The following is a 27369-nucleotide window of genomic DNA, read 5'->3' as shown; positions in this document are numbered from 1 at the left end:
CTGATGATGTCGTGTTAGTAGGAAATAGTGAAAGAGACTTAGAACAAAAACTGGAACAGTGGAGACAAGCTCTGGAGGAAAAAGGTTTAAAACTTAGTAGGACAAAAACAGAGTATTTGGAATGTTCATTTAAAGATGGAGCTACTACAAATAAAATGGTATCTTTGGATGGTGAAATGATTGTAAAAAGCAATAGTTTTAAGTACCTAGGATCGGTATTACAGAGTAATGGAGAAATAGATGGAGATGCATGCAGTAGAATTAGGGCTGGATGGATGAAGTGGAAAGAAGCGAGTGGTGTGTTGTGTGACAGAAAAATTCCAATGAAGCTGAAGGGAAAATTCTATAAAACAGCCATAAGACCAGCTATGATGTACGGAACTGAATGTTGGGCAGTGAAAAAGAAAGAGGAACAGCGAATGCATGTGGCGGAAATGAGAATGCTTAGATGGATGAGTGGAGTGACAAAGAAGGATAAAATTAGAAATGAGTATATTAGGGGAAGTCTAGGTGTGGCACCAATTGATGCCAAAATGAGAGAGCATAGGTTAAGATGGTTTGGTCATGTTCAACGTCGAGACGTTAACCACCCAATACGAAGAATAGCTGAAGTGCAGATTCCTGGAAGGAGTAGGAGAGGAAGACCAAAGAAGAGCTGGGGGGAGACGATAAGGCAGGACATGTTGGTAAAGGGGATTAATATTGATATGACTCAGGATAGAAGTGTGTGGAGAAATGCAATTAGGGAAGCCGACCCCGCATAGGGATAAGGCACAGAGAATGATGATGGTGTCTCGAGTCTACAATAACATGATCTATCATATTTACTGTCATTCCATCTGGGGACTTCCAGGTACCCTTGTGTATATCTTTGCGAGCGAAGTATGTGCTAGCAATCACCATGTTAAGTGATCTTGCTAGGTTTATTAACCTATTGCCATTGTCATTTGATTGCTCATGGAGACTGTGCCTACCTATTGTGGGTTGGAATTGCTGTTCTCTTCCAACTTTGGCGTTTAGGTCTCCATAGATTATTTTTATATCATTTTTTGGGCATGACTGATATGCGGACTCTAGTTCATCATAAAACTCTTCTTTAGTTTCATCTTCTTTTTCTTCTGTCGGGGCATGCGCATTAATTAGACTGTAATTAAAGAATGTTTATTATTCATATATTTAGAATATATGAACTGTTCTATTTTGATGTCGTTTGTATCTCCTTCATTTGTTTTAACTTTTGCTGTGGAATCTTTCATTGTCATTCCAGTCAGTCTTATTAATTTGGCAGGTATTTCCATTTTTTTTTTCATTTCCTCTAATAGTTGTTGTTGTTGTCTGTATATGCTGTTGAAAGCCTATAGAAAGTCGATAAATCGTATGTGTAATTATATGTCATGTTCATAGCTTTTTTCATTTGTTTGTGATAGTACATGTATTACATCTATTGGTGATCTTCCTTTTCTAAAGCCCTGTTGATATGGTCCTATATTTTTTCTGTGTATTGATTTAGATGGTTTCTTGTAATTCTGGTCAAGATCTTATATGTTGTACCTATTTAGTAACATAATTGCTCTGTAGTTGCAGCACTTAGTCGGATCCCCTTTCTTAAAGATTGGTGTGATATGTTCGTTTTTCCGTTTTATGGACATGCTTTTCTTCCAAATTGTGCAATTGGAAGGATGTTAATTGTAACCATTAACTTGCATTTGCTTCGTGAGCTCCTCTCCTCTGTTGTTGATGATATATGGCCCTGGCGTTTTGTTACTTTTAGTTGCCATGAATTCCTGAAGTCTTCTTCTTCATCTCAATTATCTGCACATTATATTTGGTGTATTTTTCTGTTGAAATTCGCACAGTGTGATAGTGGTAAAGTGTTATCTAAATAAATCCCTCTTGTTCCATTGGTTAAATGCACATCTTAGGTGTTTGTTTATTATCGTTTTTCTGAATAGCTTATATAAGTAAATGAGATAATAGTATAAAGGAATATAGACACATATATCAGTCTCGTCTATATTCCTTGCTTATAATTTAGGAGTATTCGTAATTTTTAATACATTTTTTTATTAGCTATGGATGTCAAAGTTGAAAAGGAAGAGTTAGCAGAATACGACCAAAAATATATAGAAAATCAGCTGTGGACATCAATAGAGATTAAATATTCAAATGATGAACCAGAGGAAAATCAATCAGGTGAGTAAGTAGGTGAGGCAGGAAGCCAAATAAATTAAACATTCAGCAAATTAAGTCAATCATGCTACGCTTTTCCTATACTTTTGGTAACAATTAGAATACATATTTGATCAATTGTTCCATATTCTGTAGAGTTTGTGTTTGTGTTTCAAACCTACCTGAATAGTATTAATAACAAACAGTAGTGACACTCTTGTCATCGCTTTTCAAGTTTTTAAAGTCTCGTTTTGTAGAGGTATCGCATCTTGTTTGGGGTAAAAAGTTATGGCCGGACTGGTTCAATAAAAATTATTTCTGATAATCAGAATTACTAAACGCCCTATTGTAGAGCTTTGGGTTAGCAATATTAGACGAATTATATAGGTCAAATAAATTATCAAATCTTGGAATGATCTCAGTAGTTCCAACAGCTTCAGGAGGTAAGATATTAAAAAGAATGCATAGTCCGTACAATATAGATATGTGACGATAATATAATTTTATCGTCTAGAGTACGCCAATGAATTAAGTAAAACGTGTTTTTGTACCGTCTCGTACGATATAAAAGTCGGAACGAAAATCCTTGTTGGTTATTATTCTGGGAGCGTTGATCGAAGAATAATAAACAACAACGAGGTATAAGAGGTGAGTTATCCCGACTATTTTCCGCCGTCCTTTTGGTGTGTTGAATGAAGCCGACGGTTTTCCTTTTACCTATCCTTTTACGAGCGTTGATCGTATTTCCCTACATGTCTTTTCCTCTGGCGAACTGAGCGAGATTTCCTCTCCTTATATGTCCGTTTCATATTAATAAATGTAATTCCTAAATCGACGCGATCGTCGGTAGTATTCATTCACGGAATGGGACGTTTCATCGCCGCCTGTTCATCGCCGCCGTTTCGATGCCGCCGGTTCATCGCCAGTCCATTTCATCGCCGTCCCTTTCATCGCCGTCCGTTTCATCGCCAGTTAGTGAGTTGATTTTGTATTATGGGAGATGACACGACACGACGTTAAATTCAGTTCAAAACTTTTGACAATTAAAAAGATAAAAAATATTATTATATTTACTGTTCTACTTCCCATAAATTTTTGTACAGAAATTTTGGGTTCTTTTCGAATTTAAGAAACAGTTTCTCTTGGTTGGAAATGTTGACCGTGAAATTTAAAAGATTTTCATTATAATATACTTATATTATAAAAGTTTAAAAGTCTATTAAAAGATTAAGTATGGCAACGGGAATGGTCATTTCCTAGAATTGCTAATTAATACTAAAAATAAATAATAAATGTAACTGTCGAAAATTCGGAAATATATCAGATAACGATTAACTGACTGGCGATGAATCGGCCGGCGATGAATGGGCCGGCGATGAATCGGCCGGCGATGAACTGGCGGCTATGAAACGTCCTAAATAGACCCTTCATTCATGTACCAGATATCGTCACATCGATCCGAACCTAATGTTCGATACGTAGCTTATAAATGTATTTTATTAACGAAATTAACGAGTAGTAATTAAGGCTTAATTACGTCTTAAAAAAGCGAACCTTCTGTCTTCGGCTGAATTTTTGTTACCTGGAGCAACAAACGCAACGACCACGTTAAATTGGCGCCCGAGCAGTTATTTTAAAAGGGTTTAAGACATTTAAATGGATTGAACAAATATATCATAAATATGGCGGAATCAGAACGTACGGTAGGTTTAGAAATTGCGGATGAGACGGTAGGCTGGGTATATAAATTAAAGAAAGAGGATTTAAGTAATGTTATGGCAGAATTTAACTTAGATACGATAGGTAAATTAGACGATCTTCGATCAAGAATGGTCTTGCACTTATGCTCAAAAAAGACCGATGCAGTTACCAATATGGGAACTGAGGATCCACAAATATACGATACACAAACGGAAAATGAACATAGTCAAATAATGGACACAGTTAGAAAATGGGGCTTACATTTTGACGGATCTAAAGACCCCACAGAATTTTTGGAAAGGCTACACGAACTAAAAACCTGTTACCGGATTCGAGACAAGACATTATTGAAAGCGCTACCAGAAGTATTTAGGGGAAAAGCGATACTATGGTTCCGAAACAACGTCGACTTCTGGGCGAACTGGAACAATTTTACGGAGGATTTCAACCTTGCTTTTAAATCAGCGAACTGGTTAGACGATTTGGAAGACCAAATCAGAACGCGAACGCAGAAAACAAACGAACGGTTTAAAGATTTTCTATTAGAGCTTCAAACGCTAATCAGAAGGTACGGCAAAATGGACAAAACACAAGAATTAAAAAGAATTTACAAAAACATGCACCCAAATTACAAATTATACATCAAGGAAAAAGATGTCACGTCCGTCAAAGACCTTATACGCCAGACTGAAGAATACGAAACGATTCAAAGTAACATAAGTAAAATAGAGGTAGACAATACTTCACAAAGAAGAAGCTCCCGTTTTAATAGAACGTCCCAGAAAACATCAAGAAACAAACTATTAAACTTCGATAGACGAACATGCTGCTGGAAATGTGGAAAGAGGGGCCACAACCGTAAAACATGCCGTTCAACGCCGATACTTGTCTGCAGTAGATGCGGAACATTAAATATCTCACACAGAGATTGCAGTTGCCCCAATCCGGGAAACGACACAAGGGTCGAGATACCCAGAGGCATCTCGAACCCAAACCAGAATTAAGGTCCTCTGTCACAGCTTGCCGTAATCAGACAATCAATTTTGACAACAGACCGCATTGCTCACTAACGTTCACAAACGGAGAAACGTTATAAGTACTGTTAGATACTGGATCACAGAAATCATTCATCGGAGAAACAGCTCGGAAGACACTGTTAGAAGACAACATAACCGAAGAAGAGGAAAGAACAGATATTAGGCTTGCAGACGGTAGCCCTCAAGAAATAAGACACAGCTATTATACCATATGCCTAATCAATGATAAATGGCGTCAAATTAAGTTTTATTACATACCAAATCTCTCCTCACAAGCGATACTAGGCATTATGAATTCCATTGTGAATGGAATCATGTACTATCGTCGTGAGCCGGTTTCATATCTTTGATGTGAACTTTGTTAATTGTTTTTCCCGTTGCATCCTTTAACTGAAAAATTACTTTGGAGAGTACTTTGTGAATAGTATATGGACCGGAGAATTTGGGACCTAATTTGGCGTTCAGTTGTTTGGCGGCGTTGGAAATATTGTAATCTTTCATCATGACTTTGTCTCCGATTTTCGGTGTCCACTCTCTGCGGCGCGGCGTAGATTATAGTAGTGGCTTTGTGATTGTAAACGCTTTGGCCAAATTGATTCTTTCCAGTTCGAAAGTTTCTCTTAATTTATTCCATTTGTTGGTGGAATTGTGTCGGGCAGATTAGGCGTTTCTATAATTTTACTGGGTATGTCTAGTTCGTGTCCAAAATTTAAAAATGCTGGAGAGAATCCGGTGCAGTCCCCCTCCCAGTTCTGGGATGTATGAGTCCCATTTCTTGTGATTGTTGTCGCAGAATTGAGCAATCATTGTCTTGGTTACCCTGTTTGTTCTTTCTACTGGGTTATTCTGTGGGGGATATGGCGGAATTGCGATTTTTTCGATGTTGAATTCTTTCAGTATACTTCTGAATTCTCTGTTCTCGTACTAAGTGGCATTATCTGATATGAGTTTGGTTGGACATCCAAATCTCATTATTACTTTGTCCTTTCGCGCTTGACATACAACGCTGGCTGTGGCACGTCTTACGGGAACAATTTCTACCCATTTCGAAAAAGTGTCTTGGAAAACGATTGCGTAGATGCATGTCATCCGTGGCATCACATGATACTACCACAAAATATTTAAGTCGTAGGTGTGTTCCTTTTTAGAATCGTTTAGCTGAGTACACTATAATTACAGCCACTAGACATATTTTATTATATACGCGTAGAAGTAATATTGGAAGCTTTCTATTAATGTAAATTTAAAGAAACATCTTCTAACTTGTTTCATTTAATTTGTATACGTGGAATATAAAGCGTTTTTATAAAACGCACTCGTTCGGATTACAATTGAGATCGAACCAAGGTGACATTTTGGCATAAATTGGTAACATTTGTTTGACAGTTGCGGTATTGACACTTCAGATTTGTTTTTATTCTTTACTAAGTATTTGTTTGATTATATTTATTGTTTTTATTACTTACTTTATCCTAAGATTATAACTTAATTCTTGTTTCTTATTTCTAATGTTTTTATTTATTTACTTTTAATATTGATTTGTTTTGTTGTATAATCCACTTCGCAATAATTATGTGATATATTTGATTCAAAATGAATTCAAGAATTTTTTTGTAATTGTTATTGGACAAAAATGTCAACTTGGATCTTTAATGACATGCAACGGTATCTATATTGTACGGACTGTACAAGTTCAAACCAACAGGAGCTCTACTACTAGGACCTGAGTTGCTAGTTTAACCTTCAAACTACTTAAGATTCAAAGTATGCAGAACGGCAGTGAGTTCCGTGACTTTTTGCCCCAATATGTCTGTGCGGAAAAAATGCATGACTTCATCAAGGTCGTAGTTCTGTGGTAATTGGTAATAGGTGCATAGTGAATATGCACATTATATTCAGTGTATTTTTCTATTAAAATTCGCACAGTGTGACAGTGATAAGTGTTATCTAAACCAATCCGTCTTGTTCCATTGGTTAAATGCACATCTTAGGCTTTTGTTTGTTATCATTTTTCTGAATAGCTTATACAGTGTGTCGCATTTAAGATGAAAACAGCACTGTATTTCAGCTATCAAAATAAATACAAATTTGAAGTTTTGCACAGTCATACAGGATGAATGTTGATATTTTTTAAAATACTCAACCTAAATTTAAATTTTAAACACAGCCTACTGCGTCTCCACAAACAGGGTACATTTTCGATATCTTGCTTCGCATTAAAGATATCGGAAAATGTTATTTGAAAAAGTGATTAAAAATATTATTCTAACTCCACTTACCAAATTTCATGACAAAAGTTGCACTTTTAGTTTTTTCATTATTTGTAATCAGGACCGTAAAGCTTAAAATTGGTTGTCCCAAGATGCATCTTGGGGCAGCTGACCGTAATTTTAGGGTCCTGACTACAAATAATGAAAAAACTAAAGCGCTGGTTTCCTCGAAAGCGGTGCCAACAAATTGCCACCGTAACACTGCGATGAATGACGTCATAAAAAACTGTACCATGCAAAATAATAGCGGAGGTTTCCAAGGATGCGTTGGAAGCCACCGCTTGCTGAGTTTGCACATTCCATTACCGCAGTGAAGAACCTTGAATTTTTCACCGTAATCTGACGTAATTCATCGCAGTGCTACGGTCGCAGTTTGTCGGTGCCGCTTTCGAGGAAACCAGCGCTTAAGAGTCGGAATTTTGTCATGAAATTTGGTATGTGTATAGAACTGTCTTCATCTTAAATGTGATAAATGAGATAAATGTATCAAGGAATATAGACATGTATGAGTCTCGTGTATATTCGTTGCTTATAATTTAGGAGTATCCGCAATTTTCATTAAATTTGTTTATTAGCTATGGAAGTTAAAGTTGAAAAGAAAGAGTTACCAGAATATGACCAAAATTATATAGACACTCAGCTAGGGACATCAATAGACATTCAAGATTTAAAGGATGAACCAGAGGAAAATCAACCAGGTGAGTAGGTGAGGTAGGAAGCCAAATAAATAAACATTCAGCAAATGAATATCATGCTGTGCTTTTCATATATTTTTGGTAATAATTAGAATACATATTTGGTCAATTGTTTCATATTCCATAGAGTTCGTGATTCACCATAACTGTATTGTTTTCAGTTTTTTTTTAAGGAATAGAAGCATAGTGAATATGCACATTACACAGGTCAACATGAATTTTGAGTCTGACTTATGTATCTCTGATTTTGATTACTGAAGCCTAACTAAAGAAAAGAAAATTTTTTTATCTAATAAAGTTTGCTTTTGTACTTACCAGAACAATATTTAAAATTAAGTATTTTCTATGGGAAATAAGCCACAATTTTACTAAAAAATGAATTTATTAACAAATTTATAATCAATAGTATTTTGTATTTTGACAACGAAACCCGATTTGGGCTTCGAAACGTTAATAAATTCATTTTTTAGTTAAATTGTGGCTTATTTCCCATAGAAAATACTTAAGTATAAAAATGCCACAAGGAAATAGCTTCAGAACAACAATATTTAAAATGTTATGAAAAAGTTCTGTTTTTTAATTCAAATTATATATTATTTAAAACAAACAAATTTTGAATTATATATTTTTATTAATTTTAATTATAAAAGATGGCTTATATAAAACCCAAAAATACGAGATACAGAAAAATACAAAAAACCTCTAAATGCTAAACTCTAAAATACTAAAAAATTAATAGTTTTGGTATTTCTTTTATGTAAGCAAAATTCTTCACCTATTCTTTGATAACACCAAACACCACCCAGTTCTTTTGTCACCTGTTGTAACATCGTTATTGAGCAAATTATACTGTTTTAGCTGTAGGTTTTAGTTTAGGTAAGTTTAAATCTATTAAGAGGATCGGTACGTATTTTCGGCTGCAATGCTATTCAAATGGGGATTCATTTTTTTCAAATCCTGAGAAAACTAATAAGTATTTTTGAAAAATTTAAACGCAGAATGAAAGATTACGTTATTAGCGAGGGCCGAAAGTCCCTGAGAACTTCTATAATGTTTATTTTAATAAGTTACAGGGGTGAAAAAACTAAGAGAAAATTTAGTGTGATTTTTAATTTCAAATATCTCATTCAAAATAAACTTTTTATTTATTCTAAGGGACTTTCGGCCCTCGGTAATAATTTAGTCTTTCATTCTGCGTTTAAATTTTTCAAAAATATTTATTGGTTTTTTCAGGATTTGAAAAAAATGAACACAATGCCGTGGTAATATGTGGTAATATTTTCCAAATCTGTCTTTGTCTTACAACGCACTCAACCGAATATAATATTGTCAGCATATATTGTCAGTCAGACACTGACAATCAGTGACAATTTTAAATATTTGACATTGCATCGGGAATATTTTGAGAAATTGATTAAATATTATTGATATATAGTGTATTTGATAAATAACTGATTTAAGACGTGAACTTAATAAAAAGTTATTTATTGTGTATTATTTGTGGAAGATCCAAGCAGAGAATACATCAGATATATCCTGTGATCCAAGTATTTTGTTGTTAGAGATGTTCAAAATTGTAAGCGTTCCAAAATAACAACATATTATTAAAAAATCACTTTAACACTTTTCCTCTTTTCTCGATTGATTATTAGTTTTTGTTGTACAAATAAATTATTACAATCACTGAAAACATAGTTAGTGAAAAAATTATCACATTTATTAACTGAATTAATAATTTGCAATTATAAAAATAACAGTTATCCAAGAACATTCAAAAGCCATCTCTTTAAATTAATTATGACATTTTCAAGTAGAATGACATTCTAGTAATGTTTACATATCCACACCAGTGTGAATTTTACTACACGTAATTTGCCGTGTAAAGACAGAAAAAGTAGGGATACACGTAAAATATTTGCGAATTATGTACCCATAGCCTTAAGTCATTAAACTCTTCTGAATTAATGAGATGTGATTCTACAGATGGTGATCTGATCAAAAAATTGCTGCTTTCGTTACTACTGAATATTTGTGATGGCAGTAGTGGCTGCTCTGGTGCCTTCAGCCAGTGGCGTGCTGGAACTTTTCAAGCGGAACGGTGATTTCATAGGAAAGCGGCCTCCCATCCTCGTTACCTTCTATCCGAATTTTTTATTCATTATTTATAATGAAAACTTATTTGACCGGCCTCAAGAAGCCGCTGCCTCTCGGTGATGGACCGATTCATTTGTATGGCCAGCACGCCACTGCCTTCAGCTTTGGACTGGAAGGCCCTGGAAAATTTTCACTGTGGTACTGGAGCAGTTGGACGTCGATTGTAGATTTGGGTACTGAAATTTTTGGTATTTCTGCCAGAGTGACATCAGACTCAGACTTTTTGTTGACCTGTGTTATATTTAGTGTATTTTTCTATTAAATCTCGCACAGTATGATAGTGATAAAGTATTTTCTAAATCAATCCGTCTTGTTGATTAATTGCACATCTTTTTATTTGTTATCGTTTTTCTTAATGACTTATACAGTAAGCGTCACGTTAGTAGATACATGGGTAGGTACCTAATTGCTATGCTTATGGGCTAATCCGGTCCGTTCTCAGATGTGACTTTTGTCATGTTACTGTCAAGAAACTATTCCAAATAATTGTTTTTCCATACAAAAAATACATTAATTAATAGTACTGTTACTCTGCTTTAAAATAGCTTTATTCAAACACCAAGAATATTACAATACTTTAAAACTTTTACAGCTTTAGGTCAAGGCTCCACGAGCGACAAGTTTACGCCAGCAGTAGCCGTAAAACGAACTTAAGGTTCCACGGAACGGAATAGGAATAGCCGAACTGAACCGACTACAGGACTTGCATGTCTTGGTCTTGGCATAGTCTTGGTGTGCTATGAATTATCACTATACAAATTTCTAGCCTTACAGGAAGACCGTTAGTCGCAGGTTTCACTAGCTCTTAGACTATTAGGTACTCCACAAAACACTTAAATCTAGATAAGTTAAACGTGGTTTTTTCACTATAATGTGTCTTACCGTCTGTGCGTAGTCGGTTCAGTTCGGCTATTCCTATTCCGTTCCGCGGAACCTTAAGTTCGTTTTACGGCTATTGCTGGCGTAAACTTGTCGCTCGTGGAGCCGTTCGCTTAACAAAATGACAACTTTAAACGTCAAATACAGCTGATCTATTATTTGTCAACTTTCTATGTATACAGACAGTGATGAGCACGATAATAACCGGCAAAATAACGCAAAAGATGGAAAACATATTAAGTAGTGAGATAAAAAGAAATGAAACTAGTAGAGGTAGCAAATTTAGCGATAAAAACCTATAAATGTAAAGACTGAAAAAGTACGCTTCTTCCTGTCTTTCAGTAAAAACCTATATAAACTTACATTCTATTTTTTCCCCACCTTTCAAAGCTTTCAAACTTTTGTTTTCTTCTATGGTTTTCTGGATGCCTTGAGTTTTAAACTTCCCTAGATCTTTTCTGATTTCCTTTGACACTTTCTTTTTGATATCTGTTAACACACTTTTTTCAGTATTTTCGCTTCCTCTCATTTTACTTCGAGTTTTGATTAGTTCTCCAGTTTCTGGGCTTATTTTTTGGGCAGTTTTTCCATTGACTTTCTTCAATGGCTCTAATTATGTTTTCATTTAAGAGGATCGGTACGTATTTTCGGCTGCAATGCTATTCAAATGGGGATTCATTTTTTTCGAATCCTGAGAAAACTAATAAGTATTTTTGAAAAATTTAAACGCAGAATGAAATATTACGTTATTAGCGAGGGCCGAAAGTCCCTGAGAACTTCTATAATGTTTATTTTAATAAGTTACAGGGGTGAAAAAACTAACAGAAAATTTAGTGTGATTTTTAATTTCAAATATCTCATTCAAAATAAACTTTTTATTTATTCTAAGGGACTTTCGGCCCTCGGTAATAATTTAGTCTTTCATTCGGCGTTTAAATTTTTCAAAAATATTTATTGGTTTTTTCAGGATTTGAAAAAAATGAACATAATGCCGTGGTAATATTTTCCAAATCTGTCTTTGTCTTACAACGCACTCAACCGAATATAATATTGTCAGCATATATTGTCAGTCGGACACTGACAATCAGTGACAATTTTAAATATTTGACATTGCATCGGGAATATTTTGAGAAATTGATTAAATATTATTGATATATAGTGTATTTGATAAATAATTGATTTAAGACGTGAACTTAATAAAAAGTTATTTATTGTGTATTATTTGTGGAAGATCCAAGCAGAGAATACATCAGATATATCCTGTGATCCAAGTATTTTGTTGTTAGAGATGTTCAAAATTGTAAGCGTTCCAAAATAACAACATTAAAAAATCACTTTAACACTTTTCCTCTTTTCTCGATTGATTATTAGTTTTTGTTGTACAAATAAATTATTACAATCACTGAAAACATAGTTAGTGAAAAAATTATCACATTTATTAACTGAATTAATAATTTGCAATTATAAAAATAACAGTTATCCAAGAACATTCAAAAGCCATCTCTTTAAATTAATTATGACATTTTCAAGTAGAATGACATTCTAGTAATGTTTATATATCCACACCAGTGTGAATTTTACTACACGTAATTTGCCGTGTAAAGACAGAAAAAGTAGGGATACACGTAAAATATTTGCGAATTATGTACCCGTAGCCTTAAGTTATTTATACTTTCATCTGAAGTTGTATTTCTTTCCAAATCAGCGTTTATATAATAATAATATATGAGCACTACAGGCCTAGCAGGTCCATGGCTTGGTGTACTATTCTCTTCCATTCTCGTTTATCGTTAGCTTTTCTTTTCCAGTTGGTTATGTTAAGTCTTGTCATGTCTTCTTTGACCTCATTGCTCCATCTTGTCTTCGGTCTTCCCCTTCTACTTCTTCCTGCCAAAGCACTAGATATTATCATTTTTGGGACTCTCGCTGAACTCATTCTCTGAACGTGACCCAGCCATCTAATTCTTTGAGCTCTTGTTACTGCTAGTATATTAGGTTCTTGATAAAGCTCTGATAGCTCCTTGTTTGTTCTTCGCATCCATTGACCGTTTACGTCCTTCCCACCAAAGATTTTGCGCAGCACTTTTCGCTCCCAGACTAATAGCATTTCTTGCTGTTTTTTTGATATAGTCCATGTCTCAGATGCATAAGTTACGATTGGCCTTATTACGGTTTTGTAGGTTCTTTACTTTGCTCCTCGGGATATATTTTTGCTTCTCGACAGCCTGTTGAGAGCATATACGGCACGCTTACCTGACATTGACATAATTCTTCTACGTATTTCTTCTTGGATATTAGAGTCCCTCGTGAAAGTACTTTCTAAGTATTCAAACCTTTTCACTTCTTCGAATTTATATTGGATTCCTTTTGTTGTTTTCATCGTTATGTATTGACCCTGAGTAAATTGTTTGTTTGACCGTTCCATATATTTTGTTTTTTCTTCGTTTATATATAAGCCTTTGGTCGCCGCTTTCTCTTCGAGCTTCTTAGCTGTTTCCATCAGTTCCACTTTGCTCCTAGCCAATATTACCAGGTCGTCGGCAAATGCTAAGCGCTGGTGCTTCTTATGATATATAAGACCTGTTCTGTTAATATTTGCTTCCTGTATAACTTTTTCCAATATTATGCTAAACATTAATATAATATAAACATATGCGTTTATATGATTATATGGTGTTGGTATTTATCAATATTTAATGGGGACGTCCAGGCTTGCAAAGTTTTCTTTTTCATCAAACGATTTTATCACTTCCTGTAGTAAATTTATTAAGCACGCTCACGTCTGTGATAATCTGTTTTTTGTCGCTGATAATGTAATCTATTTCATTTCTTGTTTTACCATCAGGACTTACCCACACGTCCACCTGCTATGTAGTTTTTTAACGAAAAAACTGTTCATTTGGAACATGTTATTCTGTAGCATGAAACCCAAGAGTGTTTCTCCCCTCTTATTTCTACCTAGACTTCCAAAATTTCCTAGTGATGTCTCTGCTTCGTCTTTTAAAAGGCCTAATTTTGCATTAAAATCCCCACACAGGATTGTAAAGTGGGTGGGTGTGTCTTTTAGAGCTACAGATATATCATCATAAAAGTCTTCAACTACTTCGTCTGAATGTTGTGTTGTTGGAGCGTATACCTGGATAATTTTCAGTTTATACCTGTTGTTGAGCTTTAGGGTTACATAGGCAACTCTTGTAGACACAGTTTTTATATCAACTACGTTCTTCTTATGTTTTTTATGCATGAAGAAACCGACTGCTCCAACTGCTTCGGTTTCGGAGCCAATACTATACAGGGTGTCCCGGAAAATAGTATAGTGCATTCCTTAAAGGTGTGGGTAGAATGCACCATTTAAAAGAAAACTTTCTTATACATTTTTTTTTCAAAGTCATCTGTTGCCTCAAAAAAATAAAATAATGTATTTTACTAAAATTTATATTTGGCAACCCGGCAGTTTTATTTATTTTGACATAGCGAAGATATTTTTAAAATTGTAAACACAAACAGTCATATCATAATTACCTGTAACCCGAGAATACATCGTATTGTTGTGGTATTGTCATGATTTTGATCGCAAGTATCATGTTAATTACGTACCTATAGTGTATAATTAGTGCAAGATTTAGGTACACCAAGGCGATTTAGCTCGAAGTTTAAGGATTTGTAGATGGTTTCAAAACAAAATCTTCAGAGAACCCGAATTTCTGTGTAAAGTGTGTGCGGATAAAGCTTGTTTTACGAGAAATGGTGTGCCAAAAGTATGAATTTATGGGCTGGGATTATTAGTAATTATCTGATTGAACCATTCGCATTTCCCAGAAGATTGAATGGAGAAATGTAGTACCTACTCAAATTTTTTGTAACATGTTCTACCGATAGATACTTCCTGAAGACGTAGCTTGATTGTAATAAAAAATTTTCTTGTAAGTTACAAACTTTACAAACCTTATTTATTAGATATTTAGTAAACACAAATATTATGCTGTTTTTCTATCACTGTTATCAGTATTTTATCAATACGTAATTATAATTAAGTATTTTCGATGGGAAATAAGCCACAATTTTACTAAAAAAATGAATTTATTAACGTTTCGACGCCCAAGGAATTTATAAATAAGGAATTGTCAAGATTGGATCGAATGGAACAGAACAACGTAGAACGGGATCCTATAACATCCACAAGAAATAATACGAGGAAAATATCATTACCATGTATAAAAGGACTATCCGAGAAACTTAAAACAATAGGAAATAAATTCAACATTTCAACAACATTCAAATAGTATTATTTATATAATAGTATTATATAATATTTTAGTACATATTTTAGTATTATTTATATAATATCTATGTATTATTAAAATTATTTATAATTTAAAATAGCATAATATACATTAAAGTCAGAATTTGGTATTAGTTTTGAGAGTAAATTAAATGTAAGCCCAAATACTTACGATGTCGGGATAGTATCACGAGGTTTTTTCCTCGTTTTCCCTCGTGATTTACTATGGAATCTCTAGCGCGAGAATTTTACTGCCATCGTAGCATTTGGTGGTCTTTTTAAAGACAGATCACATGCTATAATTTTTTGTGGCGGATATTCTTGAGTTGGGGTTGATTTCATGTAATCGAATGAACTATCTTTTAGTAAAGTCGTCCCAGGAACGCAACTCATAAATATTGGCAATATCATTTTAAAGTCTTCTACTTTAAAATGTATAATACATGCCTGAATTGCCGATATAAATGAGTCAGATTAAATAAATTCTTAGAAGAATTTTTTACTAAGCAACAACATTTTTGTTTATTTAGTATTATTTTGTATTTGCCAACGATACCCGACTTGGGCGTCGAAACGTTAATAAATTCATTTTTTTAGTAAAATTGTGGCTTACTTCCCATCGAAAATACTTAATTATAAAAATGCCACAATAGGCCAGGGTAATAAGACAAAAATATACCCTGTTCGTGACACTCGAGCAGCCAGGGTACTGAAGCGTTTTTTCGACAAGTAATACCTATAGGAACAAATTGTAACTATTTCCTGCGTAGGATCTGGCGGCCATTTTTATTTATAAACACTTAACTGTCAAAAAATGGCATTTTTCCCTTTTTTTTTCAAATCAATAGAAAACAGTAAAACTTATGATTTTTTTAGTACAAATATTTTTGAGATTATGGAAAAAGCTTTAAAATGACATATTACAAAGTTTGGTATACTCATTTATTGTTAATATAATTGCGAAAAAAGGTCAGAATTGCAAAAAAAATTATTTTCGCAATAACTGCTGTAAAAATTAGTGTACAGGTTTGAAATTTTTGTCAAATGAGGGTTCTTTGGTGCTTAATATGTGATAAAAATTTCAAAGCGATTCATTCAATTGTTTAAATTTTATTCGAATTGTTTATCTCAGTGAGCATTTTTTTTACAATAACATAAGTCAGAAAAAAATGACGTTAGAACCATTCCACAGGTGTCAAATGGAAGAGCATGAACTATGTTTTCAACTTGGTTTAAAAAAAGCGAATAAAAAATGCATTTATTAGTAACAAATAATTGTGCAAAAGTATCGTAAATCTTTCCTTATAAACTTTTTGAATAACTTTTTCCAAAAAATTTAACTTTTTTACCCTGTTTTAAGTGCACAACTACCAAGTAATGTTATTTATATTATAATTGATAAAAAATTGTAATAAATATATATAATTACTTATATAACAAAGTAAAAAGTTTATAAGGAAAGGTTTACGATACTTTTGCATAATTATTTATTACTAATAAATGCATTTTTTATTCGCTTTTTTTAAACCAAGTTGAAAATATAGCTCATGCTCTTTCATTTGACACCTGTGAAATGGTTTTAACGTCATTTTTTTCTGACTTATGTTATTGTAAAAAAAATGCTCTCTGGGATAAACAATTTGAATAAAATTTAAACAATTGAATGAATCGCTTTGAAATTTTTATCACATATTAAGCACCAAAGAACCCTTATATGACAAAAATTTCAAAGCTGTACACTAATTTTTACAATAGATATTGCGAAATTAATTTTTTTTGCAATTCCGACCTTTTTTTCGCAATTATATTAACAATAAATGTGTATATCAAACTTTGTAATACGTCATTTTAAAGCTTTTTTCATAATCTCAAAGTTAATTGTACTAAGAAAACCGTAAGTTTCACTGTTTTCCATTGATTTGAAAAAAAAGGGAAAAATGCCATTTTTTGACACTTAATTGTTTATTAATAAAAATGGCCGCCAGATCCTACGCAGGAAATAGTTACAATTTGCTCATATAGGTATTACCTGTCGAAAAAACGCTTCAGTACCCTGGCTGCTCGAGTGTCATGGAAAAAACCTTATTACCCTGGACTACAAGGAAATAGCTTCAGAACAAAACATATTATATTATGCCTAATGGTCGATGATTCATGATAGTTGAGTTACAGTAAAATTATTTTTACACAGAAGAAGGAACGCAGAGTTGCCGGCTGTATTTGCGTTTCTGTGGACGTTAGTCAAATGCATTAAAATTAATAAATTATTTTTTTGAAAACGGTTGACTTTACAAAAAAATTTTATCAGACTTTTTTTCTCTAAATGGAACACTTAACCCGCACCTTCAAGGAACGCACTATTTTCCGGGACACCCTGTAGAAGAGGTGTCCTGATTTCAGCGTCTTTAAGTTTTCACCACGGTGTCTTATTTCGCAGACTCCTATTACGTCCCATTTAATTTCTTTGATTTCATCTTCCATTTCGAAGAATTTTTCTTCTGACATTAGAGTTCTGGCATATGTGGCAACGTAGAATGAAAAGGGTTTTCGTATTTCTCGTTTCGTCAGTTTTTCGATCGTATATTTACTTTTTCTAAACTTTTGTTACTTTTTATTCTTGTTCTATATTTTTTTCGTACATTTTCAACGAAAACTTTTCGTTTATAAATGTGTGTGTTTCGCAAAAGTGTGTGTGTTATTGCGTTGCCGCTCCTGAAATATCTAGAGGCCACCTAGCGATGGATTCCTATGTAGTTTTGTCTTCTGAATCCAAATCTGAAAACGGCATTTCGCTATCTCTGACCATCTTCGAGATATCCGAAGATGGTTAGAGATATCCTTTAAATTGTCATTTTCTTCCGTCAACTCCACTTTGTTTTCGTTTGACGCAACTAAACGTTGACGTTCATGTAATGTTAAATAACAGTTCACTATTTTCAAGGAAAACTGTTTATTTTATATTTATTTATTTTTATTAGATATCAAATCTATATTATACGAGGTATGTCAAAATATATGAAAAAGTATCTTTATTTTTCACAATATTGAAAAGTGTTATTATAAAAAGTTGTTTGGAGTTAAAAACTATATTCTAATATGCAACTACTTGTACATCCTTCTAAAGATAAAAAAAATATTTGAAAATTTTTCTCAAATTACGGATACCTATATCATTTTCATTCATAACTCTTTTATTATTAATTTTACGAAGAAAAGTTATTCTTCATAAAAAGATTGTAACAATGTGATGCCACGACAAGCGATGAGCTGCTCTACACCAGAGACGACCGAAGGAGTGTCAGCGTTGGCGCATAGCATCGCTGGGGGAAACCGAAGGAGAGAGCATCGAGAGCATATTTAAGGCGAGCTAGGAGAATGAGAAAATCAGTCATGGCTAGCGAATTGAACTAACCATGGCTTAACAGCTGCTGCTCGCGTATTGAACAAGCTTTAGCTGGCTTGGCAATAGATGCACCGTATGTGAGGTGGAGTCTTGCCATGACCGTTATCGCAGTGTGCGGTAGTAGCGAGGAATGATCTCCGGATCGGAATATAGAGCTATGTCGATTTAACGTAGCGAGATTGTTATTGTATATAAATACACTGTTTATCGTATTATTTTAATGTTGCTATTATGATCGGATAACTGTAAGAAATTTAATATTGTTTTTCCTTTGCAGAAGACGGAGTTATATTTTATTTTATTTGTTTTAAACTGTATATAATTATCTTTAATATATTTACTTTATTTTTAACTTGTGTTTTACCGAGTCTGTCGTCCTTAGAAGAACTACCCGTTACAAGATCTGCATGGTCTAAAATCTAAGGTGCAATCATCATATATCAAATTTTATCAATTTTATTCGAGGTATGTCAAAAAATATTAATTTCGCTCGAGAGTAGAGTACCTTTATAGTTCACAATATTTAAATTAGGATATAATTGCATATTAAAACATAGCATTTAATACTAAACAACTTTTCATAATAGAAATTTTCCATATTATGAATTTAAATACGTAAATAAACAAAGTTTTCGTTATGATAATGCTCGCATTTTCAGCTTGTTCTTTATAGTAAAATGTTTATTATATTTTAGGTTGGCTAGAGAATAAGAAGAGAATGAAAATTATGAAAAACTCTAAACATCCATCTCATACAGAAGATTTGAGCAGATACGTTGAAGAAAAAAAATTAAGAAAAGGAAAAGGACCGTACACTTGTGCAATCTGTTTAAAACAATTTTTTCTGCTATTTAATTTGAAAACGCATTCGAGAATACATGCTGAAGAAAACCCTCTGAAGAAAACCGCTGAAGAAAAAAATAAATGTGATATTTGTTTAAAGCAGTTTACTTACGCCAGTGCTTTGAAATTACATTTAATGACTCACACTGGTGAAAAACCTCACAAATGTGAAATTTGTTTAAAGCAGTTTACTCAAGCCAGTAATTTGAAATCACATTTGATGACTCACACTGGAAAAAAATCTCACAAATGTGAAATTTGTTTAAAGCAGTTTACTAAAGCGGCTCATTTGAAATCACATTTAATGACTCACACTGAAGAAAAACCCCACGAATGTGAAATTTGTTTAAAGCAGTTTACTCGCGCCAGTTCTTTAAAGTCACATTTGATGACTCACACTGGAGAAAAACCTCACAAATGTGAAATTTGTATAAAGCAGTTTACTCAAGCCGGTCATTTGAAATTACATTTGATGACTCACACTGGAAAAAAACCTCACAAATGTAAAATTTGTTTAAAGCAGTTTACTCAAGCCGGTCATTTGAAATTACATTTGATGACTCACACTGGAGAAAAACCTCACAAATGTGAAATGTGTTTGAAACAGTTTGCTGACGCAAGTAATTTGAAATCACATTTGATGACTCACATTGGAAAAACCTCACAAATGTGAAATTTGTTTAAAGCAGTTTACTCATGCTGCTAGTTTGATATCACATTTGATGACTCACACTGGAGGAAAACCCCACAAATGTGAAATGTGTTTGAAACAGTTTACTGACGCAAGTAATTTGAAATCACATCACAATCATTATAGTTATGGTTCAGCCTAGCCTAGATCAGATTCCCAAGGTGTGTGTTCGTCTTGTCCTAATCATAAACATGAACGATGAAGATCTGGATGGGAAGCAAACAAAACAATATTTTAACAAATCATGTTTATTTTTTTTAATAAAGATATAATAAAATATGACTTGTTAAATTCAATAACATATAAAAAAAACATGAAATCCTTTATAAAAGGTATATTTGTTAAAATCCCTATACAGAACTACATCAAAGACAGAACTAGTTTTCAATCGGTTGACCGATCATCATCAGTGTTTTCCTAAAATGTGTATAACCTGATAAAATAATGCAAGTATTTAAAATTTTGACTGCGATTTTAAAAAGTTATAGGTTATACTCACTTGAATCTAACATGCTAACCACCAAAGTAAAAAATATTTGGGTAAAAACCCTTTATAATTAATCCGTCATAGGAACATATGAAAATGATGTGAATATAAACATGGATGTTTAAAATATCCAATGTTTCACGCTCGAGGTACCATTGAGCTCAATTTGACTTGTTCACATCATGGCTATGGAAGCAAGTGGCTTTGATAGCGGAAATTCTGAATGATGACATGACAGAAATGACAGTTTCACAGGAAGTTAAATTTCCCTGTTGGTTTTGTGATATTTATTGTAAAGTTTGTTAAATTATTAACAATAAAAACAGTCGCTCCCACTATGCTAAATAATCTGTTAAAATGAAAATAAATTGATGTCAAAGTTAGAATGTTTGTAATGAAAGAGATAGGTGTTGTTCTGAAGCTATTTTCTTGCGGCATTTTTATAATCAAGTATATTCAAATGGGAAATAAGCCACAATTTTACCTAAAAATGATTTTATTAACGTTTCGACGCCCAAGTCGGGTGTCGTTGTCAAAATACAAAATGTACTGTATTTTTTTGTATTTTGACAACGACACCCGACTTGGGCGTCGAAACGTTAATAAAATCATTTTTAGGTAAAATTGTGGCTTATTTCCCATTTGAATATACTTGAAAAAGATAGGCAAACAACATTACACGTTAGAACGAAAACTTAATAAATGTTATCAATCCCTCTTATGTGAACATCTAGGGCTTAGAAAAGCAATTTTATGTTGATTTCAAGTTATCAATTTTTATTCGAATGATTGGAAGTTGTTATAGTATGTGGAAGTACCATAAAAGATCACAATGGGGGTGACAGAGGTGTAGAACTGTCTCATAATCTGGGAGGGATTTATAAGACAAGCTCAGATTCATGCGACTATTTCCCAAGATCCCTGCAGGCTACCTATTCAGAACTCAGAACTGTAACGGTTCGACAAAACAGACCGTCATATGATATAGTTGACCATAGGGGAGAGGGTTGTCTGTTAGAGGTTCATGAGATTATAATGAAAATGTGACATGAACGGGACCCGGAAAGAGTAGTGAGACTATTAAATTTAGTTGTAGTGTGAGTAGATGGGGTGAAGATAGTCACAGAAAAATTATGGATGAGAATTTAGGTTGGAGATGTATGTGGGTGATGACATCAGATGTTAGTTTGTATGTGTATCATTGGATAGATGATAGTGGTTAATGGGTAGAGATGAATAAGTAAAGAAAATCATTATGGATCGTGCCAAATCAACTGTAAATGTAACTGTAGGAAAGTGAAGGAAGTAATAAAGAGGTGGATAGTAATATTGTAATTAAGAATGAAGTTAAGAAAAGAGTTGTCGATGAAGTGGATGGAAGTCCCGGTTGAACGAAACATGGCGGTTGACACAATTTGGACTTTTTTGTTTTTCTTTGACTATTTCTAGGTCCTCGTACAAGTCCAACTTTAAGAAGTCTTTCTGTGGGATGTTGTGTAGAAGAGTGACGTCATCTGGGATATTCAGAGTATGATTTTTCTCTTTAAGATGTTGTGAAAAGGTAGAGATATTCTCTCTTTTGGTCTGTTCAAGAGAGCGAGAAGCAAGTGATCTACAAGTTCTTCCTATGTAAGTAGCATCACTGTGAGAACATTGTAGTTTATAAACACCACTACGATTCATATAGTTGATAATATCTTTGGAGTTGGATAGAGACTGTCCTTAGTTGTTGGATACCTTAAAAGAAATTTGAACGTTATCTACTGATCTTTTTATAATATTTGAAATATCCTCAGACAGTCTATCTTCGTGGAAAGGTATGGAAGCATAAGTATGTTTCTTTGTCAAATCCCTAGGAAACGTAGCATGTCGTAAGACCTTGAGCTGTCTTTTATGAATGAGCTTATGATGTGTGGATCGTATCCGTTATTTAAAGCTATTTGACGTAGTATATTTAATTATTTCTTGTAGTTGGATTGTGATAAGGGGATGGTTTCAAGACGGTGTATGTAACTGTGAAAAGCAGCAAGTTTGTGTGACATAGGGTGAATTCGAAGTGGTCATTTAATCTGGTAATAGTAAGGTCGAGAAAATTGATTGACTGGGAAGACTCTAATTCCATGGTGAATTTAATATTAAGGTGAATTTGGTTGATTCTAGAAAGTAATAGGTCAGCTTCCTGCCTTATCGTCTCCCCCCAGGTCTTCTTTGGTCTTCCTCTCCTACTCCTTCCAGGAATCTGCACTTCAGCTATTCTTCGTATTGGGTGATTAACGTCTCAACGTTGAACATGACCAAACCATCTTAACCTATGCTCTCTCATTTTGGCATCAATTGGTGCCACACCTAAACTTCCCCTAATATACTCATTTCTAATTTTATCCTTCTTTGTCACTCCACTCATCCATCTAAGCATTCTCATTTCCGCCACATGCATTCGTTGTTCCTCTTTCTTTTTCACTGCCCAACATTCAGTTCCGTACATCATAGCCGGTCTTATGGCTGTTTTATAGAATTTTCCCTTCAGCTTCATTGGAATTTTTTTGTCACACAACACACCACTCGCTGCTTTCCACTTCATCCATCCAGCCCTAATTCTACTGCATGGGACTGCATGCATCCCCATCTATTTCTCCATTACTCTGTAATACCGATCCTAAGTACTTAAAACTATTGCTTTTTACAATCAGTTCACCATCCAAAGATACCATTTTATTTGTAGTAACTCCATCTTTAAATGAACATTCCAAATACTCTGTTTTTGTCCTACTAAGTTTTAAACCTTTTTCCTCCAGAGCTTGCCTCCACTGTTCCTGTTTTTGTTTTAAGTCTCTTTCACTATTTCCTACTAACACGACATCATCAGCATACATTAAGCACCATGGAATGTTACCCTGTAGTTTCGCTGTTATCTGGTCCAAAACTAAGGAGAATAAATACGGACTAAGCACAGAGCCTTGGTGCAATCCTACTTTCACATGAAATTTATCAGTCTCTCCCATACCTGTCCTAACACTAGTCGTTACTCCCTCATACATATCCCTCACAATCTTTACATATTCACCAGGGACTCCTTTCTTATTGAGTGCCCACCACAGAATCTCTCGAGGAACTCTATCATATGCTTTCTCAAGATCAATGAATACCATATGAGCGTTTGTTTCTTTACTCCTGTATTTTTCCATCAACTGCCTTATAATGAAAATTGCATCTGTTGTTGATCTGCCCTGCATAAAGCCAAATTGATTCTCGAATATTTCGGTCTCTTCACGTATCCGTCTATCAATTACTCTTTCCCATATTTTCATGGTGTGGCTAAGCAGTTTTATAGCCCTGTAGTTTGTACATTGTTGTATATCTCCCTTGTTTTTGTAAACAGGTACCAGTATACTGCTTCTCCATTCGTCTGGCATTTGTCCAACTTCCATAATTCTATTAAATAGGCCTGCTAGCCACCTTGTTCCTTTCTCTCCCAATGCTCTCCATACTTCCCCAGGAATATCATCTGGTCCTACCGCTTTTCCTTTCTTTATTTTTTGAAGCGCTTGAGCCACTTCCTCGTTTGTTATTTTGGTGACCATTGCTGCTACTGTCTCCGTTGACTCTACAGGCTGTCTGTCAAATTCTTCATTTAATAAGCTGTCAAAGTACTTTCTCCATTTCTTTTTGACATCCCTTTCGTGAACTAGTATTTTATTATTTTCATCTCGGATACATCTAATCTGATTAAAATCTTTTGTTTTCTTTGCTCTCTGTTTGGCTATTTTATATATCTTCGTTTCGCCTTCCGTGGTATCAAGTTGATCGTATAGGTTTGAATATGCTTCCGCTTTGGCTTTTGCTACTGCTACTTTTGCTTCCTTTTTCGCCACCATATAGTTTTGAAGATCTGTGTCGGATCTGGTTTCTTGCCACTTTTTATATAATTTTCTCTTCTCTTTTATTTTTCCTTGTACTTCGTTTGACCACCACCAAGTCTCTTTATCCTCAAACTTTTTTCCTGACGTTTTCCCAAGTATTTCAATAGCAGTCTCTCTAATACTACTGGCCATTTTTCTCCAAATTGTATTAGGGCTTCCTTTCATGTTCCAACATATTTTTTCTACTATTCTTCTCCTGAATAGACCTTCTTTCTCATCTTTTAGCATCCACCACTTGATTTTTTGTGGTCCTCTCCGATATTTTTGTTTAGTTTCGCTTTTTACTTCGATGTCCAGAACAAGTAGCTTATGTTGTTGGCTTACTGTCTCACTAACTATTACCTTGCAGTCCTTACACTCACGTATGTCTTCTTTCCTTATCATGAAGTGGTCTATTTGGGATTGATGTTGTCCACTTTTGTAGGTAATAAGTTGAGTTTCTCTCTTTTTAAAGAATGTGTTAACAATCGCCATATCCAATGCTGTTGCTAATTCAAGCATGTCATCTCCAGCTTCATTTCTAGTTCCAAAGCCTAATCCCCCATGTATTGCTTCGTATCCTGCCTTGGCTTGGCCCACATGTGCATTGAAATCACCTCCTATTATAACTTTCTCCTCTGACGGAATATCACTCAGGGCGTCTCCTAAATGGACATAGAAATCTCTTCTTTCATTCTCACCCAGACCTGTTTGAGGAGCATACACACACACACACAACATTCAATACCTCTTTATCAATTACAAATTTCACTGACATCATTCTATCACTCGTTCTTACAACTTCCACTACGTTATCTTTCATTTCACTATCAGCAATTATACCAACTCCATTTCTAGTGTTACTACTCCCTGCATACCACAATTTGTAACCTTCACCTAGTCCTTTCGCCCGTTGACCTTTCCACCTAGTTTCTTGAATGCAAGCAATTTGAACTCTCCTTCGTTTGAGCGCATCCACTAACTCCAGACTCTTACCTGTAAGACTACCAAGATTCCACGACCCTATCCTGATTTTTCTAACCTGCAATGGTGTTCCCTGAGATAATCCTCACCCGGAGATCCGAACGGAGGCTCATTTTACCTCCGGTACATTTTGCCTCAGGAGATGCCATCATTTCAGTATAAGTTTTTATATCTTTGGAGAAGGTCTTTTCATTTTTATGGCCTGAAAAGATTTTGTTTGGATATTTGATGCCTGAATGCCTTTTCTATCAGCACCATACTCTGCCCTGCACGTTTAGCCAATACACCACCAATGCAACCAGAGTGCAGTGTTACCCCACACCCGCCTGCATTTTTCTGTATAGACCAGGATCCCTACTGTAAGGACTGCCCTATAAGCCAATGTATTGTTGCCCGTATCCCGCCACTAGGAGGCACGTACTTTATTCAGGATACAGTTGAAAATTCTATTAAATATTTCTGTTTAATTTTTTACGACTTTTCTCTAAAATTAATCGTTTTAAAGTTATCAGCACAGAAAGAAGAGAAACGATGTTTTTAGTAATTTTGAAATAATTTAATTTTTTTATTAATGTTTTTGACCTATTTGAGAGGGAGGATAGGTCAATTATTATTCTTCGTCATGTACCATATGTCCTTTCAGAACGTCAGTTACCATCATAACTATCTTAATTTTATTCACTGCCACCCTAAATAACATGCTTGTATCAACCCCATACCAATCTCGCAAGTTCTTCAACCATGAAGTTCTTCTTCGTCCTGGACTGCGTTTGCCTGCTATTTTCCCTTGCATAATATTTTGTTTGGAGGATTTAGAAAAGTATCTTCCCAGATGTCAATATATATTCACGGATGCATCAAAGAACAACAAGAAAGTAGGTTGCGCTATATTTGATCCACATAAAAATCATAAAAAATCCTTTAAATTAAATGAAAAGCTTACAATATATACTGCAGAATTAATAGCCATATTAGAAGCTCTCCTGTATATAAGTAATATGAAAATTACAGCAGAATCATTTGCAATTTGTTCTGATAGTAAAAGTGCTATTATGAAAATAAAAAATATCCACCAAGTCAGTAGTAATTATATTTTGACTAATATAATTATTAAACTTCAAGAATTACAAACAAAAAAAATCAATGTATCATTAGTTTGGATTAAAGGACATTGTGGAATAAAAGAGAATGAAGAAGTGGACGAAGATGCTAAGAAAGGAAGTAGAACTGGAGAGCTTTTAAGTTATAAATGTCCCCACAGTGAAATTGCCTGCCACGTAAAACCCATAATACTAGCCGAATGGAGAGAAATGTATAGTAACAGTCCAAAGGGAAAATTTTATAAAAACATAGTTACCAAGCCTCCTGGCCAGTCTTGGTTCTCAAGACTGTCGGGAAGCAAGCGGTTTTTCTCTGTTTTGTGCAGGTTAAGGTTCAACCATGTTTTAACTCCCCAGTACAAATATAAAATAAAATTGAGTGATTCTCCTAATTGTTCATGTGGAGAAGAAGGTACAGCGGAGCACATGATCCTAGGCTGTTCTAGAATAATAAACGAGGTTAAATTATTAAATGAAGAAATGGCCAAAATACCCAAAATCACCAGACCATATAACCTAACTCAACTATTAAGAGCAGAAGATTTCAATGTTTATCAAATTTTGTACAAACATATTTTATGTATTAGATTAAGTTTATAACCTATGTTTTTTTTCCTTTCGTGTTAGGCCCTACGCCTATCCGAGGTCCACCTGTCTCGTCTAAATGCTCTGATCGACCCCTGAGCGTCAAATTGTGTCGTAGTCTAATATCCCAAATTATATTGAAAAAAAGACAATGAAAAATAAAAAAAATATATCAAAAAAAATATATATA

The 27369-nt window shown here is 34.2% G+C and overlaps 2 protein-coding genes and 1 long non-coding RNA gene across 9 annotated transcripts in view; 2 read left to right on the top strand and 1 right to left on the bottom strand.

Moving 5' to 3' along the window:
* LOC114326818 (zinc finger protein 678) overlaps positions 1 to 27369 on the top strand; it is a 222409-nt gene that overhangs the window by 91850 nt on the left and 103190 nt on the right. For 5 of the 7 annotated variants that reach the window (XM_050656173.1, XM_050656177.1, XM_050656174.1 and 2 more), the window contains 2 exons: positions 2071 to 2193; positions 7753 to 7875. In XM_050656173.1, the coding sequence (XP_050512130.1) occupies positions 2071 to 2193; positions 7753 to 7875 (246 nt within the window). The remainder of the gene's footprint in view (positions 1 to 2070; positions 2194 to 7752; positions 7876 to 27369) is intronic. The other 2 variants (XM_050656176.1, XM_050656178.1) reach the window with 2 other exon arrangements.
* LOC126888181 (uncharacterized) lies at positions 92 to 2048 on the top strand. The gene has a single exon (XM_050656179.1). It carries the CDS (start codon positions 156 to 158, stop codon positions 762 to 764), a length of 609 nt encoding a protein of 202 aa, XP_050512136.1. The 5' UTR covers positions 92 to 155; the 3' UTR covers positions 765 to 2048.
* Positions 19585 to 27369, bottom strand: part of LOC126888182 (uncharacterized) — a 110417-nt gene continuing 102632 nt past the window's right edge. The window contains exons 2-3 of the long non-coding RNA XR_007699448.1: positions 19928 to 20011; positions 19585 to 19843 (exon numbers count right to left, since the gene is read on the bottom strand). This is a non-coding gene — a long non-coding RNA (uncharacterized LOC126888182). The remainder of the gene's footprint in view (positions 19844 to 19927; positions 20012 to 27369) is intronic.

This window comes from Diabrotica virgifera, chromosome 7 (assembly GCF_917563875.1).
Source record: "Diabrotica virgifera virgifera chromosome 7, PGI_DIABVI_V3a".
Taxonomy (NCBI): Eukaryota; Metazoa; Arthropoda; class Insecta; order Coleoptera; family Chrysomelidae; genus Diabrotica; species Diabrotica virgifera.
The sequence above is the reverse complement of the archived record's forward strand: the minus strand, read 5'-3'. Positions and strand labels throughout refer to the sequence as shown.

Excerpts from the sequence above, each read along its gene's own strand:
- LOC126888181 (XM_050656179.1), top strand. The coding sequence starts at position 156 with ATGGTATCTTTGGATGGTGAAATGATTGTAAAAAGCAATAGTTTTAAG.